This window comes from Diospyros lotus, chromosome 1 (genome assembly GCF_014633365.1).
Source record: "Diospyros lotus cultivar Yz01 chromosome 1, ASM1463336v1, whole genome shotgun sequence".
NCBI lineage: Eukaryota > Viridiplantae > Streptophyta > Magnoliopsida > Ericales > Ebenaceae > Diospyros > Diospyros lotus.
This window is the reverse complement of record NC_068338.1, coordinates 21363224-21383134: the sequence shown is the minus strand read 5'-3', so window position 1 is coordinate 21383134 and position 19911 is coordinate 21363224. Positions and strand designations below refer to the sequence as shown.

Genomic DNA, 19911 nt, shown 5'->3' with positions numbered 1-19911 from the left:
TACTACGTTTCCAGTTGGATTGAACATAAATCATGAGGAGTTTGACTAAAATCTTGGGACATGGGAAAAGAAAATTGATAATCAGTTTAGTCAAAGGCGCAAGGAAACAAGCAACGGGATACATGGAACGTGTGAGGAATTCGATCGTATGTTACACGAGCAGTTGCAGGAGTTTGCGATGATACTGACTAAGAAATATTGCTACTATTTTCTCGTTGAGTTCTTTGATGATTATTGTGGAAGTTTTAACCAAGAGGAATTCCTTAAAATGGAGTAGCTGAAGGAGAAGTCAAGATGGCGGGAAACTGATTCACTGCTAACCTCTGAGCATGTGCAGAAGGAGTATTTTAATTTAGGCAGAATTATTGAGAATGATGACTGCAACATCAGAGATGATATTGGTGGTGAATCGGTAACAATTAGATGGATAGGACAACAGATGCAAAGGGACCATCGGATATTTTTGAAAAGAAAGTTCATGTAGAGGAAAATTCTAGCAAACACAAAGAAAAAAGAGTTCTTGGATTATTTGCATGGAATCAGGAGGTTCCGACTGAAACTTTAGTCAATATTAAGGATGTGGGCACTGTAACTGAAGCAAACTTGTCAATGGAAACTCAGGATTCCGAAGATAAAAGAAGATTGGATAAGGAGATTGGTGTAGGCCACATTTTACAAGAGCAGGAAGTTGATGATTCGGGTGATAATCAGTCTCTAAATTAGATTGGAGCTGAGAATGACAATGCCTATAACATCTATCCGAGGTAAGGTCACGATTGTGATGGTCCACATGCTGTTGAAGAAGGTCTGATGAACAACTAGGACTTGAACAATTGTATATTGGCTCTACAGAAACTGATCTTAAGGCTGATGCACTTAGACAAACACTCATTATGGACTTGGATCCAAGGAAGAAGCTAGGGGTTGAGAAAAGACATTCTTTCGTTGGGACTTTGGTTTCGAAGCTGACTGAGTTGTCCTTAACTTGGGTTAAAGTAGGTATCAAACAGTCTCCAGTGTTGGTTTTGGCAGGGAAGGAACAACTTAAGTGGATGAAATAGAAGAACTGCCACAAGGTTTAGGTCCTGGCAGAAGATGGAAGAGGAGGTTGCTGCTGGATTGCTTGTTATTACAACTCATTGGCATAATCTCTATATAAGGACTCTCGAAGAATACACTCTACCTTGGCAGGAAAGGCAAAACAGAAAGAACATAAAGGTGAAAAGGAAGTGGCCTAGAAGGAGATAGAAAGAAAGAGGGATAAACTAGATAGAAAAGGTTGGGATTGGATGAAGGGCAATGCTTACTTGTTGCAAGTTCTTGGGGACAAGAACTCTCTCAAGGAGGGGGGGAATTATCATGACCCTAGGAGCAATATGGTAATGGGCTTAAAATAATTGTTAGGAGATATTTTAGCAATTGGTTAGTGTTAGACTCGGATCTGACAGTAGGGCTCCTTTCGTAAATGGGAAGGAGATGTTGTAGGAGGGAAAGATTGAGAGAAAGAGAGAGAGAGAAATTAAGAATTAGAACGGAAGAGAGAGAGAGAAAGTGAGAGCAAATTGAGAAAAGGGAGGGAAAGGAATTTGTGGAATAATCCTCACATAATTCCCACCCTCTACCATCTAATATTTATATGCGAATTACAAGTTGGCGCGGCAGTAACTAACTGCCCGGCGTAGCCCGCTTGAAGGAATTTGAATTATTCCTTTACATAGTTATTACAATATTGCCCTATACTGCTCTAATTACCCCCACACCCTTGGTCTATGACAATTTTCCCCCCCTTAAAAATATTTCTTGTCCCCAAGAAATTAAAGGAGGCTGGAACTTCTTAGAAATCGTTGTAGGAGGTCGGGAAGATACTCCCATGTTGTGTTGTCCGGATGGAGGTGTGACCATTATACCAGGACTTGAGTCAATGGAGCAGTCTCGTTGTATATCACTCGTTTGTCCAACACTGCCAAGGGTTCACCTGTCTCTGCTATGGCTTCCAGTGGTGCTGGCAGTGTTCTACTGGTGAGCTCCGTAGGGCCGATCGATTTCTTCAAGAGCGAAACGTGGAAGACGGGGTGTAGACCCACTCCTTCCGGTAGCTATAGGTGGTAAGCCACGGGTCCCACCTTAGCTAGAATTTTGAATGGCCCGTAGAACTTGGGTCTGAGCTTAGATATTGGCCCTTTGCAAAAGAGATGCTATTGGAACCTTTTGACTTTTAGATAAACCTCCTCTCCTTCTTCAAACTGCCTTTTTGTTCTATGTTTATTTGCCAGCTGCTTCATTCTTTGACTGGCTAAGGCTAGTTCTTGCTTGATGGTGTGGAGAGCTTCTTGCGGGTCCTTTAGATACAGGTCAGTAGACGTTTCAGTGGGGGAGTACTACATTACCGCTGGAATAATGGGGGGTAAATACCCGAATAGAGCTTCAAAAGGGGTTCGTTTGTGTGCGGTATGATAGTTGGTGTTATACCACCATTGTGCCAATGCCACCCACCGACTCCAGCTTCTGGGTTTGGAGATACATAGGCATCTTAGATAGGTTTCGAGGCACTGATTAACTCTCTCCGTCTACCCATCTGTTTCGGGATGGTATGCTGAAGAGAGGTGCAGCTTGATGCCTAGCCCTTGAAATAAGGTCTTCCAAAATTGGCTGGTAAAGACCTTGTCACGATCGGATACTACCGCCTTAGGTAAGCCATGAATCTTAAAGACTGTATCCATCAACTTTCTAGCTCCTTCAGCCGCTGTGAATGGATGAGCCAGTGTGAGGAAGGGCTGAATTTGGTTAGTTTGTCTACCACCACCAATAGAGTGTCGGCTCCCTCAGATTTCGGTAACCCTTCCACAAAGTCTATTGAAATCAATTCCCAAGCTTGCGAAGGTATTTCCAACGATTGTAGGAAGCCTGGGTAGGGTATTTGCTCATGTTTGCACCTTTGACATGTACTGCATGCCAGGGAAAACCGGTTCACGTCTTTTTTTATTCCCTTCCAGTAGAAGAGTTGTCTGACCCGTTGGTAAGTGACGTTGAGTCCTGAATGATCCCTAATGGGAGAGTCATGCAGGCTCTGTAGGATCTTCTGTTTCAGCTGGTTGTCATCCCCAATAACTACCCTATTTTGGAACCGCAGCAGTGCCCCTTTTAACTGATAGTTTGGGTCAGAAGTGGTCCTTACTGCTATATTGGTGATTAAATCTCGGATCCAAGGAGTTTGATCATAGCTGTGGGCTATATCTTGCACCCAATTCGGGACTAGCACTGAAATGGCAAGGCAGGATGCTAAGCCATCCCTCCTGGACAGGGCATCGACTGCTCTGTTCTCTTTTCCTTGTTGATAGAGGATAACAAAGTCAAAGCCCATGAGCTTAGTGATTCCCTTTCTTTGTAATTGATTATGCACCCTTTGGTGGGTTAAGAATTTGAGGCTCTCGTGGTCGGTTTTAATGGTGAATTTCTTGCCCTCTAAGTAGTATCTCCATTTTTCCACTGCCATTAAAACTGCCAGTAGCTTTTTGTCATAGATGTTGAGCCCCAGGTGGCGTGGAGCCAGTGATTGGCTTAGATACGCCATAGGGCGCCCTTCTTGGCTGAGCACAGCCCCTATTCCAGTATCACATGCATCCGTTTCTAAGACAAACTCTTTGGAGAAATCCGGGAGGGATAGTGTTGGGGCTTGAGTCATGGCTGCCTTGAGAGATTCAAATGCCACCTCTGCTTCCGGACCCCAATTGAAACTATTCTTCTTCAATAAATTAGTTAGTGCCTTGCTTATCACCCCATAGCCTCTTATAAACCTTCTATAGTATCCAGTAAGGCCTAGGAAACCCCACAGCTCCTTCAGTGTTTTTGGCCGTGGCCAACTCTTCATAGCTTCAATTTTGTGTGGATCGGTGCTCACTCCTTGTCCGGATATAATATGGCCCAAGTACTCCACCTTTTCTTCTGCAAATGAACATTTAGACCTCTTCATATACAGTTTATGGAATCTAAGGATCTGAAATGCCAGCTTGAGGTGGGTTAGATGTTGGGCTAGGGTGGAGCTGTATATGAGGATATCGTCAAAGAATACCAAGACAAATTTGCGCAAATATGGAGCAAAAATGTGGTTCATCAATGCTTGAAACGTAGTGGGAGCATTGGTTAGGCTGAAGGGCATTACCAAGAATTCGTAATGTCCTTGATGGGTTCTAAAGTAGTCTTTGGACAGTCAAAGGGGTTCATGCGAATTTGATGGTAACCGGAGATTAAATCTAGTTTAGAAAAAATGGATGCTCCGGTTAATTCATCCAACAGGTCTTCAATAATGGGAATAGGGAATTGGTTCTTGATGGTTAGTGAGTTAAGTTACCTATAATCCACACAAAACCTCCACGACCCATCTTTTTTCTTAACTAGGAAGACTGGTGAAGCATAGGGGCTTTGGCTTGGTTGTACAAGGTTTTTGGACAACATTTCTCGTATAAGTTTCTCTATTTCTGCCTTTTGTATGGGGGAGTATCGATAGGCTTTCAAATTAACTGGTTCACTATTGGGTTTAAGGTGGATGGAGTGATCATGGATTCAATGGAGTGGAAGGGACTGGGGAACGACAAACAGATCCTCAAATTCCATTAATAAATCGTGAATAAGTCTAAGAGGATGTACTTGGCCGTTCATTGTTAACATCGACTTGTCTCTGTGAGGGACATGTTGTTGATCTCCAGCAAGCTTCCCCTTAACCTCCATTGTGTAAATGGAGTGTAGTTGTCCCACGATGGTACTCCCTTGATCCAACAACTTTTGAATTCTTTTGCCAGACACCACCTTACATTCTCCCACTTCTTGACTGCCATGTAGAGTTACTCGCTGGCCTTCCTAGTTAAATGTGACCTCCAATGTGTTGAAATCAAACACCAATGGACTTACGGTCTTCATCCAATCTACCCCTAACACCACATGACGCCCTCCCAGTTTGAGTATTCTCAGATCAGCCAAGAACTCTCGCCTACTCATTAACCACTTGAATCCCCTGCACCTTAGTTGGCTTACCATCTTAGCTCCATTGGCTATTAGTACTGAGAGGGGAGGTGTTTCTTGAAGATTGCACTGCAGGCTGTGGGCAGTTGTTTCATCAAGGAAGTTATGAGTGCTAGTACTGAGAGGGGAGGTGTTTCTTGAAGATTGCACTGCTGGCTGTGGGCAGTTGTTTCATCAAGGAAGTTATGAGTGCTGCCACTGTCAATTAGCACCACTAAACTTCTTTTGCGGACCATCCCTTTCACCTTAATGACTCTACTAGTTGCCTGACCTTGAAGAGCATGCATGGAGATTTCACCTCCTTCATTCCCTTTAAGCTTCTCATCATCCTCCTCTGTCCCTACTTCCTCGTCCTCTCCTTCCTCCTGTCCTTCCATAGTTAGGAGAAGTTTCTTACACTGATGACCCTGCCCATACTTCTCTCCACAACGAAAACATAGGCTTAATTGTCTCTTTTGATCCACCGACAGATTCTTGGGCTGTAAGATAGGCTGATTGGTCTTTCCCATGGATCCTCCTCTCTGCCATTGTGAAGTATTACCCCTAGGATACACCTCAAGGTTGTGCTCCTCTCGGTTGTTTTTGGATGATAGCCTATGCCTCCTAGCAAGGTTTTCCATCGATAGCTCATGCAGGCGAGCTTGTTTAGCTGCTTGGGCCACTGTGGTGGGAAACAACATCTTAACTGTAGGCCAAATTAACTCCTCCAACCCACTGATAAAACTTGAAACAAAATACTCCTCATCTAGATATGGACGAGACAATGAAAGTAAGGCCCTTAACTCCTCAAATCTAGTTTGATATTCCTCCACCGTGCCATTTTGTTTCAATTTGTTAAACTCCTCAATGACATCAGATCGGTTTTTCTCCCCAAATCTTCGGCACAATTGGCTAACGAACTCCGGCCAACTCAAATCCCCTCTACCATGGCTCCAAGTTTGGAACCAAGCATCCGCCATGTCATCTAAGTATGATGCAGCCAAACATACCTTATCCTCTTCAGCGATGCGATGCTGGTAGATTACCCGTTCACATCTACGTACCCACCACCTCGGCTTATCCCGATCAAAAACTGGGATCTCCATTTGTGGACCAGGATGGGGTGGATTGGTCCTTCCCTGGTTCCGGTAATTCATACCTTCTTCGAATTCAACTAGATCTCCGCCACCTCTTGGATCTGGGTGTCGCGGATGGTATGTCAGTGAAGTTAGGATGGGTGCGGATGGTGGTTTTGGGGGAAAATCTGTTGGCAAACTGACGTCCGGTTGCCTCGCAAACATGCTCAAAGCTGCCGTCAATTGCTAACTGAGTCCCGTGAATTCTTCCTGAATGCCATTCACCGCGCGATCTAGCGATTTCGTGTATTTCGATCTACTCCTGCGTGTGCCTCATTCCCAACTCCATCATCTCCAACCTCTCTTCCACCTGTTCTTGATGATGTCGCAATCCAATTTCAATTGCATCCAATCTGTTCTCCAACTGTTTAGCGCGCATTCCATCAACCATTACCAACTCCAGGTCTTGGCTTTGATACCAAATGTCAGACTCGGATCTGACAGTAGGGCTCCTTCCGTAAATGGGAAGGAGGTGTTGTAGGAGGGAAAGATTGAGAGAAAGAGAGAGAGAGAAATTAAGAATTAGAACAGAAGAGAGAGAGAAAGTAAGAGCAAATTGAGAAAAGGGAGGGAAAGGAATTTGTGGAATAATCCTTACATAATTCCCCATCCTCTACCATTTAGTATTTATATGCGAATTACAAGTTGGCTCGGCAGTAACTAACTGCCCAGCGCGCGCCCGCTTGAAGGAATTTGAATTATTCTTTTACATAGTTATTACAATACTGCCTTATATTATTCTAATTACCCTCACATCCTTGGTCTATGATGGTTAGAAGCACATGAGTGTTATGCATTCAGTTAGGAGTTAGGTATGCCTATAAAAGGCTACTGTAAACGGATGAGAGGAATATGTTGAATGATAATTGAATCTTATTTTTCTCTCTCAAATTCTCTTTGATTTCTTCCTCCCGTTCTGATAATTTCTCTCACTCTATTCTGATCTTCAACTCTCCTCCTCATTTCTATCTGTTATCTTTCCCCATTTCTGTCCAATTTCCCCCCTCCAATCATTCTGTTCTTGGTCCTAAACCCATCGGATTCTTCAGATTTACAATCCAATCCTAGGTTAAACTCTAGGTGCACGGCTTCCATTTCTCATCTTCCCCATGCCACTCAACAGTTACTAACCTGTATTCCCCATGAAATCCCCAGAACACTAGGCATTTAAAACTACCCAAGATCCCTAGGTGTCTGCAGTAATTCTCAGAAAACAGTTAATGTAATCATGGGCTTCTCTCCTATATAAGAGAAGACAGGACCAGCCATTTGCATCTTTGGATGAAACCAGATTTTCTATATATTCCAGTTTTTTCTCATCACTTGCTGATCAGGTGTGGCGAATTCCTAGCTCTTATATAAGTGTGGTTGCATTTGCATTATCACTTAGTGGCAAGTTACTCATTTTCTGTTTTTCCTCTTTAATTAATCAACTAAATTCCCTTGTTAATCGACTACTTTCCCCTTTTTTACTTGACTGTCCTGCTTTGTTATTCGACTATTCTGTGTGTGTTTCTCGACTAACGTGTTTCATCACTCAACTGCCCTCACTCGACTATTTGTTTTGCTGCTTGATTATTCTGTTGAGTTACTTGACTATCTAGCTTAAGTTACTTGCCGCGACCTGTCTAGTACTCGAGTAACTTTGGTTCTGTTACTGTCCATTTTCTTGGTTCTGTTACTGTCCATTTTCTGTAATCAGCTCACGACAGGCTCAACAAAATATTCCTATCACATTTCTATTGTCCTGAAAGCATCTTTTCCTGAATCAAATGCCTCTCCTCCCTACTGCATACGTTGGACTCTATATGACAGATACCTAGGTGATGACTACATGAAGCTCAGATTTCTCACAATACTTGAAAATTAATCAATTAATTGCTACTTATCTGGGAAATTATCACGTTGCTTTATTATTGGTTGAACTGAGTCAACTGACAACCACAAATGGACATATTAATTTTTTATTTACTTATTTAATCTTGTTTAAATAGGCTCGACATTTTTGTAGAGATTTATTAATTGTTAAAGGTTGGAGATCATTACCAAATATGATATCTTTACTTTAGAGTAGTGCACAAAAGGATAGAATCAAACATTTTAAGGGGAGTCAAAAAGGGATTTGAATGATTTGAGTCTTGGTCAGTAGCCTAGAAGATAGATCAAAATGCATGGATACAATAATTATTGGATTCTATGATCCTGTCTTATGGTGCTAAGAGTTGTATTCTTGCATGCTACTAGCTAGTGTTTTAAAGAACGCGCCTTGAGCACAATGCACAACTCCTTCAGAGGCTTTTTGTGGATGAATCTTAGTGTGTTTAGTTGAGTGTAACCAAAGTGTGCTTAAGTGTTCAGAAAGATAATGTGACAATTAAGTATCTGGTCAGGCTGCTGACAGAAATTAGATTTATCGGGACAGTTAGGAACATGCAAAACAGAGTTAAGAGACAATAAAGGTAATAGATTAGCACAACCTGTGCCTGTGGGAACCGCTTGAGAGCCATCGGCCACAGTAATTGGTGGTAGTGTATTGGATGAATTAAAATGGGAGAACAAAGACTTATTACTGGATATATGTTCAGAGGCAGCGGAATCAATGATCCAAGGGCTAATGAGAACCTGCTGCCAAAGAAATACCAGATGAAGAAGAGACTGGACTGACTCCCTGAGCCAGAAGCTATGGGGGAAGAGACCTGTCTTGTTGCTTGAAACTGATGGAATTCAGCTGGTTCTTCACCAAAAATTAGCTGAAACAGATCCTTCTCCACTTCCCTGTCCAGCCACATTAACCTTAGGTCGCCGACCACCACCTTGCTGAGGTTGTGTGACAGATTGACTTACATTTTGAGAGACTTGTTGAGGTTGTTTGGTATATAATGAAACTCTCAACAACTGGAGGAAAAGAAAGAAGCTACAGATCACCAGGAAAGACAGATCTGGTTGACAAACCCCAGCTTTCAATGAACAACAGCAACAATCCAACACCAGTCCAAACCTCACAGAACCAGATCAAACCCTAGCTTAGATTGCAGCGGGTTCAATCTTCAGATCACAGGAGAACCTCACGATCTAGGGAACAAGATGATGTTGCAATCAGTACCTGATGTGCAATCCACTGGATTTTGCAATCAGGATAAAAAATCTGGAATTAAGAATCTGAATCACAATCAAGATCTGAGTCTAAGATGTTGATTGATGCAGAGAATCTACTCCAATTAAATTCTCTAGGGCTCTGATACCATGAAAGAGAGATATAAGAGGTAGAGAGAAAGAGAGAGAACAAATGGAAGGAAAAATTCAGATCTCAAATCTGTTTTCAGTTAGGTTCAGGTATATATATATATATATATATACCTGCTAGGTACACAAGTATGTACAGCACACAAGCTATCTACAACATACAAGCTAACTAGCTCTATTCTGTACGATATTAACTGCATTCTCTACAACATCAAAAATAATGGTTTATAATTATTTTTTTACAAATTTTTTAAATATGTGCCTCACATCCAAAAGGCTTGCACCTAGGTCCACGTACTCTTGCGCGTAGTTGTCAAAAGGCGTGCCTAAGGCACACCTAGGTGCAAGGCGTAGCTCCATGTGCTCACTACTGAGGCGTAGCACCATGCTTGAGGTGCATGAGGCATGTGCCTCCTGCAAGGCACAAGGTGCATGCCTTATATATAAGTGTATTGAAACCTATTTCTTGTCCATTTGTCATCTTAGAATCTTATTTCCTGTTGATTTGATTACATATTTTTGTATGTTGGTGAGAGGCAAATCTAGCAGTGTGAAGCGGAGGTCTGCTATGTGTTCTACTCTAATTCTTTGTTGTAATTGATTTTCGCTGTGTGTTCTAATCTATTTTTTCCCTTCTAATTTCTATTGCAATTTAGGAGAAACTAATTGCTAAGAAACAAAAGTTTTCATTATGTGCTCTACTGATTTTTTTTCTCTCCCTTCTAATTTCTTTTGCAAATTTAAAAGAAACTAGTTTTTTTGTAACTGTTTTTGCTGTTTGTTCTGCTGCAATTTTTTTTCTTTCTTCTAATTGCAAAAGAAGTTAGAAGAAACTAATTGTTTTCCTATAATTGTTTTTGGCAGTGTTTTGTTCTAATTTTTTCTTTTCTCTAATCGCTTAGAGAACTAATTGCAAAAGAAATTAATTATCTTTTGCAATAATATAGTTATTATTATAGGATTGGTTATTTGTTATTTGTGATTTTATAAGTGTGCATCTATCTTCTTATAGGTACATATGGAAAAGGATTTTTGCAATAATATAGTTATTATTATAGGGTTGGTTATTTGTCATTTGCGATTTTATAAGTTTGCATCTATCTCTTTATAGGTACATATGGAAAAGAATAACATCTACGTATTTTATTAGCATTTTGAATAAATGTGCGCCTCATGTGCCGCATGCGCTTTGCCTTGCACCTTGTTCCTGGGCTACAAGCATTAATTTGCACCTCAGTGCGCCTTACACCTTTGACAACTATGCTCTTGGGCCTCAGTATGCCTTGAGCCTTTGCCAACTATGCCCTTGTCCGAAGTTTTATAGTATGGCATACTAGCTTGATTCCCATGTAATTTCCATAACTTTGAATATCTTCTTTGTTCTTGCAGATAGGCACTAGAGTCCTCTTTCTCTTCTTGTTAAGCATCCTCTTTGATTTAAGGGGTAGTGTTAAATAATTTCATTAACCACAGCTTACCTTTTCTTCCCTTGCACTTTCATGCTTGTATTGAGATATTATCTGCTCCAATTGCTTTACTGTTCTGTCTTTTTCATAGCTTCTTTCGCTTTATTCAAACAAACTTATTTATAGAACATCTAATTCTCCTTTGAAAGTGTTGGAAGCATTATTTTGAGTTTATTAAACTTTGTGTTATGTTCTTTTAAACTTAATGAGGCTTTTTCCATCCATACAACAATATCTACCAACTTGTCTGCTAGAATTATATCTAAGTGTAGCGTTCTTTATGTCTTTATGTAACGTTAATTTTGTGAAAAAGATATTCAAATGCTTTGAAATCTTAATTTTGAATTCAAAAATAATGGGCACCAAAAAACTAAAGCAATGTTTTCTAATTTTTATAATGTGACAATTTTGTGTATATGAACAGAGTTGGGATTTTCATGTGTGCGCGTGTGGGCTTGATTAAGTGAGCTTTATCTTGATATTGGACTGAGTTGAGTTTAGGCAATTAGTTAATGTTTTTATTTTACTGTTTAGGCTCAGGTATTCTACCCAAGGCACCTTACCTGCAAGGTTTGATATTGGTGTTATTCTCTAAAAATTGCTGTTTGGTGTGGGTCTGGGTTCTATCAATACAGTTAATCATTTGGTTACCCTGGTTATAGAAATCCTATAAGTCTACATTAGTTTATGTAGCATGCATTAGAATTATTTAGATTTTTGCAGACCTATGACTATCCTGTCCTGTATGCCCAATGCACTAGAAAGGTTTTCTTTAAATCATATAAGATGAAACTTTATGCAGCTGTGCATTTGATAATTCACAACAGTAGAGCTGTTTGATGTATACATTAGATATCTCCTTTTACTTGATGCACAAAATAATTATTGGATGGTTGCTGCTTTGCTCTGGGATCCTATTTATATATGAGAGCAAAATAAGAGCCAAGAGGGGCTCAAGGTCCCTAACTTGAACACTACTCTTGAAAGTTCTATGAATGAAATAGAAGAGATAGAAGTAAAACAATAGGTACGAATGCAAGAGTCAAAGAGGCATGCTTTTGTGTTTTTTCAGCTTTGTTCATTTAAAAGTTTGCATGTGTATTTTTTTTCCCTAATGAATCAAAGGACAAAGGAGCTGTTCTGTAGATAGTCTAAAGTTCATATGAACCAAATATCCGACAAAAATCTCGGGATTGGTCGAGTGTTGATCTGGAGATAACTCCCAGACTTTAGAACTTCTGGTTGATGCAACATCAGATGATTGATTGTTTCTTCTTTTCTCTCACACAATCAAGAGGGAATGTAATGCTGGTGCCATGCAAATTCTTCCATGGAATGTCACCTAACCACTCCACATGTCATCTAAGCCAACTGTGTACTTTATTTTCTCTTTATCCAATACTTCATAGAACACTCACCTAAAACTTCTTTCTCATTCCCTTCCACTTCTAGTGCCCTCTGTGCTTTTAATAATTGTAAGGCTGTAATGCAGATAAAAATTTTCTGCTTATGCATTCTAGCTGCCAGTTCTCTGTAACACTTCTAAAACCAAACATCCCAGGAGGAGTATCTACCGTGGTGACTTCAATGAACAAGCGTGCCTAATTTGTTGTAATTCAAAAAAAAAAAAAAAAAGAAGTTCAAATATGGTTAAGTGTTCTGACCTTCCTGCAGTGAGCACACCATGCTACAAGTTCATTCAATGCCCTCTCCCACTATGGAAGTCCATGTTGCCAGGAAGACTCCATCTCGTGCCATACACCTCTAAATAATTCTTTTTCCAGGTTATTCACCTACCTTAATGAATTCCCCTGATTTATTGCTTGCTTGAGATGCTCTATCGTCTGCGACTATACCCACAGCAATGCAGGATAATTTATGTTGAACAACCCAAGTTTATTTCTTCTGAATCCTTTTCTTGTCAGCTGGTGAATATGAAGTTTGCTCTGTGGATTGCAAAAGCTCATCATGACATTAATATTTCACCTGTGGATGTGCTTGGATTAGTCAATAAATTAAGGGTTGAATGAGTAGGACTACTTTAGACAAAAGAACATGTCTTGAAAGAAAGAAAGAGAAGCTATTTCACTGTTTAATTTTTGCAATATTTTCTTTCATCTTATAGGTATTTGATTCTCCTAATCTAAAAGTGTTGGTGGGTAGAAGTCTCCGACGACGTTTAGATGCCAAGTCCATTGTTCAGTTGATTAGGAGTTTTGATGCTCCACTTGGTACGTCTTTGTAGTTGTAACCTTTCCAAAACTCTCTCTCTCTCTCTAGGCTCTTTTTATGGCAAATAGCTTTTGATACTATATTGAATATTAATGATTTTGTCCAGGTAATAGCCGAATCCACCTTAGTGATTAAGGCTTGTGATTATTGTTGTTGACCTAAGAGTGAAGATGCCTCTTCAGATCCCTTTTCACAATCAACAGTATGAAAAAGCACAAAACGAAGTGTATTTTGCAAGCAATTTCTTATGTACTTTTCTTGGGCTGGGCTATAAAGGGGACCTATTTATTGCTATGGCTGGCTGCGCATCTAACAGAGTGAAAGAGACTGCAGAAACTTGGTTTGCAAATTCACATTATTGGTGAAGCTAGGACACGTTGGATAACTAGTACACAAATCATTTCTCTTTTGTTTTCAAAAGCTAACGAGTTGCTTCATTCATAAATGGCCACCACATAACTACTAGCCATCAATCCCTAGATTGCAGTCTGCACAGTTTTGAAGAAATGTAGCCCAATTCTCACAAGCATCTTTTTAAGCAAATGACATATTATATGACTTTGTCTCAAGAAATAGTTATAGTTGACAGGAGAGAGAGAAGAAATAACATAGTGGGAGAAATAGGACATGAACAACAGCAATGAGGGGGATAAACTAGGGAGAGAAATTAAGAGAGTAAGAAAGCAATACTTTTCTTTTTTTGCCAATCAAAGCAAAGCTATTCAATTTTTATTCAATTGCCTGACACCATTACTTAAAAAGCCTTTAGAAGTTCTAATTACAAGTCGATGAAGTTCCTCTACCACTTGTGATAGAAACTTGGATTTCTTCCTTAAAATTGAATGATGAGAAATTTTTTGAGAATTCATATTAGCTTGGTTGTATTAGTTGTGCCGTATATATTAGTTGTACCTTGTACCTAGCATAGGTAGCTTGTACATAGCAGTTATAGTGTTTTGGTATAAATACTTGTAACCCTAGCTTAATAGAATTGAATTGTTCTTTTTCCTCCAATTTCTTTTTTCCTCTCTTCTTTTTCTCTCAATTCTGTATACCATTTTTCATGGTATCAGAACCATCGAGGGGTAAATCTGGAGAATTAGAGCAGATTTGATGTAATTCAATCATCAAATCTTGTCTAGGATTGTATCCTCTTGGTTTGAGGATTTTATCTTCCATTGAGATCAAGAGCTGTGATCTGACCTCCTCTGGATCTCTGGTCTGACCTGCTGGATCTCTGGAAATCTTGTCTGACCTGCTGGATTTGCTGCGCTGCTGGTTGAGATTTCTTTGCTGTGATCTGCTGGTTGAGATTTATCTGGTGCGATCGGCTGTCATCTGCTCTCAAATTCCTGAAGTTGTGATCTAGTGTTCTGGAATCCCTAAGTCTGTGATCTGATATTATGGTGGTCTCTTGTTGTGTTGGTTGTTGAAATTAGGGTTTATTACAACATGTCTGGTTCAGAGGTAATCTCCAATCCTACTGTTGGTGTTCCAAACATATCTGGTACTCCTGTGATTACAACTGAAAAACTGAATGGGAAATATTATTTTCCCTGGTCAGCTTCAGTTAAAATGTGGCTTCGAGGCCAAGGGGTTAGCAATCATGTGACTAAGAAATTGAGTGAGATACTAGAGAATTGTAAAGGGAGCCCTAGGGCACACGAAGAGGAAGCACAAAACACTCGAGAGAGAATAAACCTTGCACAAATTTTACTGAAATGAAAAATGAATCTTAACTTACAAAGAGAGGCTGTGAGCTGCTTATATATGCAAGCTCATCACACAACAAGAGAGGCACTGCCTCACACCCAAACCTAGCTATTACAAACAGCAATTCAACTTACAATTAACAACATACTACCACATAATCAAAGACAAAACATAACAGCAACAACTTCTATTATTGTAAAACATTAGATGTTTCCACAAGAATGATGGGACATTATGGGATAAGGTTGATCCGTAACTTGTTTCTGTGTTGTGGCAGTCCATTGAACTAGATCTGGTGCCTTTTTTTCGTGTTTACTAAAGGTGTGTAGAAATATGGTCACATGCATACAAATGGCATTCATTGTTTGTACACAATTATTAGTACATTGTTTAATCTTCAAAAAGGAGATTTAGATATGATAACATATGGGAAAGGTTCAATCTGCTGTGACAGATTTTAATATCACGCTGCCAATCACTGAAAGTGATGCTGAACAGCGTGTCCGATGTGATAAACTGTTCATAGTGCTTACATTGGCTCGATTAGGACCTGACTTGGAGAGGGTTAGGACACAAATCCTCAGTGGACCCGTCATTCCTACTGCTGTGGAAGAAGTGTCTGCAAGGCTGCTGCATAGTAAGACTTTTTCTGGCCCTGATTCAGCAGCTGAGGGGTCTGTTATGGTTTCTCAGGCTACATCCTTTGGTAATCAGTCCAAGAATAAGCAACCACAGCTTGATGGAAAAGGGGGAAAACGGCCTTCTTGCTCGTACAGTCACAAACCAGGTCATTATAAAGAGACCTGTTATGCATTACATGGTCATCCACCTAAAGCAAATGTGGCCTCTGGATGATATCACTGACCAGCTGACTGCATATTTTGTTTCTACCTCAGTTTCAGCTGGACAGGGTGCTATTTCAGGGTCAGGTGCTGTTTCTCAACTTATTTTTGTGGGGGAGTTAGCTGAATTTTGCTAGTTCCAAGCAACTAAGCAAGCATCTACTTCCGTAGCCTCAGTTGCATAAGCTGCAGGTTCTGTTACTTTTCCAATAGCTGATTCTTCTTCTTTTGCTTGTGTATCTCATTCATTGCTTAGTCCTTGGATCCTTGATTCTGCAGCCCCTGAACATATTTCTGGTAATAAATCTTTGTTTTCTCATATTGAGTCCTCTAATACATTGCCTTCTATTATGGTGGCTAATGGTTCTAAGGCCACTCCTAGGGGTATTGGCCAAGCCAATCCATTGCCTTCATCATCTTTTAAGTCAGTCTTACATTTGCCTCAGTCCTTATAATTTAATCTCTATTAGTCATTTGACTAAATCTCTTGATTGTTGGTTGGAATACTAGGTGAATGACTAGCACAAGACGTGAATTTGAAGGCCTTTATGATCTATCTTTACCATTTGTTTGTTTTGTTACTATTGCCACACCTTTGTCAATTCATTGTAGATTGGGTCATCCTCATTTGTCTTTACTAAATGGATGATCCCATCTTTGTTTTCTTTACAATCATTAGACTATGAATCTTGCCAATTGGGCAAACATGTATGCTCATTTTCCTAATTGGATTAATAAAAGAGTTGATCCTCCCTTTTCCCTTGTGCATTATGATATTTGGGGTCCAAGTCAAGTTAAAGCTAAACAAGATTTTCTGACTTTGTTACTCTTATTGATGATTATTCTCAGTGTACTTGGCTCCATTTGATGAAGGAACAAACTAAGTAGTTGTCTTTATTTACTTTATTTTATAATGAGGTTAAGACATAATTTGATTCTTCTATTTGTATCCTTCGAAGTTATAATGCCAAGGAATATTGTTCCAAGTCTTTTCAATCTTTTCTATCTTCTCATGGCATTCTTCATCAAACTTGTGAGAGTATAGCAAGCTTCTTATTGTATCTTTATTGGTATGTTGTTGTATTATGTTGCTGCTTCTATTGGTTTATTGTAAGTTAGGTGCCTCGGTGTAAGGTACCTTTAATAAGGCAGCTGCTATATAAATAGTAGCGTCTCTTCATTGTGTATTGTGTTGTATTCATTTTTTATTCAATGGTGAATATTGAGAATTTCTTTTCCTCTCTTTGTTTTCTGCCCTAAGTTTCCTTTCAAGCTCTTGTATACTGCTTCATGGTATCAGAGGTTCTAACGTAAGTCATGGATCCTTCGCCTGTTCAAGGTGTTTCCTCCTCTTCACCACCTCGCTCATCATCTACCTTTTCTCTCTTTTTGCAATCTGATTTTGGTGCAATTGCGATTCCTATCAAATTGGATTCTGGAAACTATATTTTCTGGAAGACGCAAGTTTTAACTACAATTCGCGACTTCGATTTGTTTCCATTCTTGAATAGGGTTTCACCATCGCCTAAGTATGTTGTTGAGCCTAGTGATAAGGAAGCTGGAGGACCGATGTTGAATCCAGAGTATATGGCATGGTTGCGATCGGATCAGCTTCGCCTTAGCTGGTTGTTCTCTATAATTGATAAAGACGTATTGGCGTAGGTAATACACTGCGAGTTGTCAACTGAGGTATGGTCTACACTTGAGAATTTGTATTCAAGGCAAACTATTGCTAGATCGTTTCAACTTAAGCAGCAGCTACGACTAGTTAAGAAAGATGACCTGTCGATTAACGACTATATTCTCAAGATTAAGACAATTGGACATTTGCTAGCCACTATAAGTGAACCTTTGGATGAAAAAGAATTACTTCTTGCAATTCTTAATGGTTTAGACCATGACTACAAAACTGTAGTTAGCTTGGTGACATACCAGATGAATGATGTAGATCTGGACAAGCTCCAGTACTTGCTGTTAATGCATGGACAGAGGTTAATCTCTAAGAATTTACCACAGTCGACGGTTAGTTTTGACTCAGTCGCACCTTCTATGCAAGTTAATTTGGCTGATTATAATCGAAGAGGAGTTAATAATTTTTAGAATATGAGAGGAGGTCACAATTAGAGAGGAGGTGGTTTTGGTACATGAGGAGGACACGGCTAAGGCCATCAGTCTGGTAGACGTTTTTATTGCCAATTGTGTGGCAAACCAGGGCATTTGGTTGATCGATGTTATCATCGTTTTGATAGGAATTTCCAAAGATCCTTTAGAACTGTTCCAAGTCATAACAGGTTTGGTAATTCACCAGTGAACACACAGTTAGATTCTAAAGCTTATATAGCCTCCCTAAGTGACTCTAATGAGGTCTACATGAGTGATGTTGGTTCGGTCCAGAGTGCTCACTATAATCATTTTCCTCAACAGCCTTTAGATTGACAGCCTTTTGACCGCCAGCCACCTATTTTAGATTAGTTGTGGTTTGTTGATTCTGGAGCAACAAATCACATCACCACCAATCTTCAAAATCTCTCATTGTATACCCCTTACAGTGGTGGAGATAAAGTGTCCGTTGATAATGGTAAGAAACTCTCAATCTCAAATGTTGGCCTTGGACAATTGTATTCTCATTCTCAGCCTATGTCTTGCATTACCTTACCTAATGTTTTACATGTTCCTAACATGCGGAAAAATTTAACCAGTGTCTCTCAGTTAACTAAGGATCATGACCTTGTTGCTGAATTTGATTCTCATACTTGTGTGATTAAGGATAAGAACACCGAACAAGTGCTACTTAGAGGGCAGCTTAAGGATGGGCTATATCAACTGAATTCAGCTATTGCTTCTATTGATTTCAGGCTTCCAGCACATTCTTTTAGTCCTAGGTCTCTTGTACGCAGTACATCTTCAACATGTAATCGTTTTTCTTTTCAAAATTCCAAACAGTTAGCTCCTTCTAATTTAGGATTGTCTTCTACTGTAAATGTAAATGTTGCCCAAACTAATAATGCTTGCAAGTAGTGGCACACAAGACTGGGGCATCCTTCACTCAATGTACTGCGATTGGTGTTGAATAAAATTCAAGTTCCATTTTCTCTGTCAGCTCTTTCTTTTTGTGATTCTTGCAAAATTGGTAAGCTTCATCAGCTTCCCTTTTCTGATTGTGAAATCATAGCAGTTAGACCACTTGAACTGGTCTATTTTGACCTATGGGGGCCTTCTCCCACTTTATCAACTGAAGGATATCGCTACTACATTGTTTTTGTTGATGTCTACACTCGCTATACCTAGCTATACTCTCTAAAGTTAAAATCTAGTGCTTTGTCAGTTTTTATCACTTCTCATAAACTAGCTGAACTTCAGTATAATGCTAAGATTAAGGCTCTACAAACAGATAATGGGGGGGAGTTTAGAGCTTTTCTACCTTATTTACATTCGCATGGCATTCAACCTCATTTTACCTTCCCTCATACCTCTCAGCAGAACGGTGTTGTTGAAAGAAAACACCGTCACATAGCAGAAATAGGACTCACTTTGTTAAGTCATGCTGCTATGCCTCTTAAGTTTTGGGTTGAGGCGTTCCAAAATGCAGTTTATCTTATAAACCTGCTCCCCTTAGCTCCTTTGAAGTTTCGAACACCCTTTGAGATGTTGTCTCTTAAATCACCCAATTATCTCATCCTTCAGCCTTTTGGTTGTGCATGTTTTCCCTATCTTCGCCCCTATGCCAAGCATAAGTTCAACTTTCTCAACCAAATGTATCTTTATTGGGTGTAGTCATGGTCATGCAGGCTATAAATGTTTGCATCTTTTTGGTCGTGTCTATTTTTCTAGACATGTTCTCTTTAATCCAAATTATTTTCCTTATCCTATTTTGTTTCAGTTTGCTTCTTCTTCATCTGGTGTTCCTTCTACTATTCCTGATCGTCCATCTGCTTTGTTCTTTCATTCATTTCCTCCCTTTCCTTCCTCTGCAGTAGCACAACCTTTGGGTTCTTCCTCCTTATCTTCTTCTCCACCTTCTGCAGCTTCATCTCCTGCTGCTTTTGCTTCTCAGCCTTTACCATCTATCACTCAACCTCATTCTCCTGTATCCTCATCATCCTTGTCCTCTCGTGTTCCTAAACCTTCTGTTCATCCTATGGTTACCCAATCCAAGGCTAAACTTCTTACCACTTCATCCCCTCATGCCTTAGTGAGCTCTTTGGAACCTAGTACTATTCGTGAGGCCGCCTTAGATTTACAATGGGTTAAGGCTATGAAAGAAGAATATACTGCCTTACAACG

At 39.8% G+C, this 19911-nt stretch overlaps 1 protein-coding gene across 4 annotated transcripts in view; it reads left to right on the top strand.

The window, feature by feature from the left end:
* LOC127804836 (Holliday junction resolvase MOC1, chloroplastic) overlaps positions 1 to 19911 on the top strand; it is a 78652-nt gene that overhangs the window by 15372 nt on the left and 43369 nt on the right. For all 4 annotated transcript variants that reach the window (XR_008023750.1, XR_008023753.1, XR_008023752.1 and 1 more), the window contains exon 2: positions 12966 to 13071. Coding sequence is in view for 1 of the 4 variants with exons in the window: in XM_052341876.1 (XP_052197836.1) it covers positions 12966 to 13071 (106 nt within the window). In the remaining 3 variants the exon portion in view is untranslated. The remainder of the gene's footprint in view (positions 1 to 12965; positions 13072 to 19911) is intronic.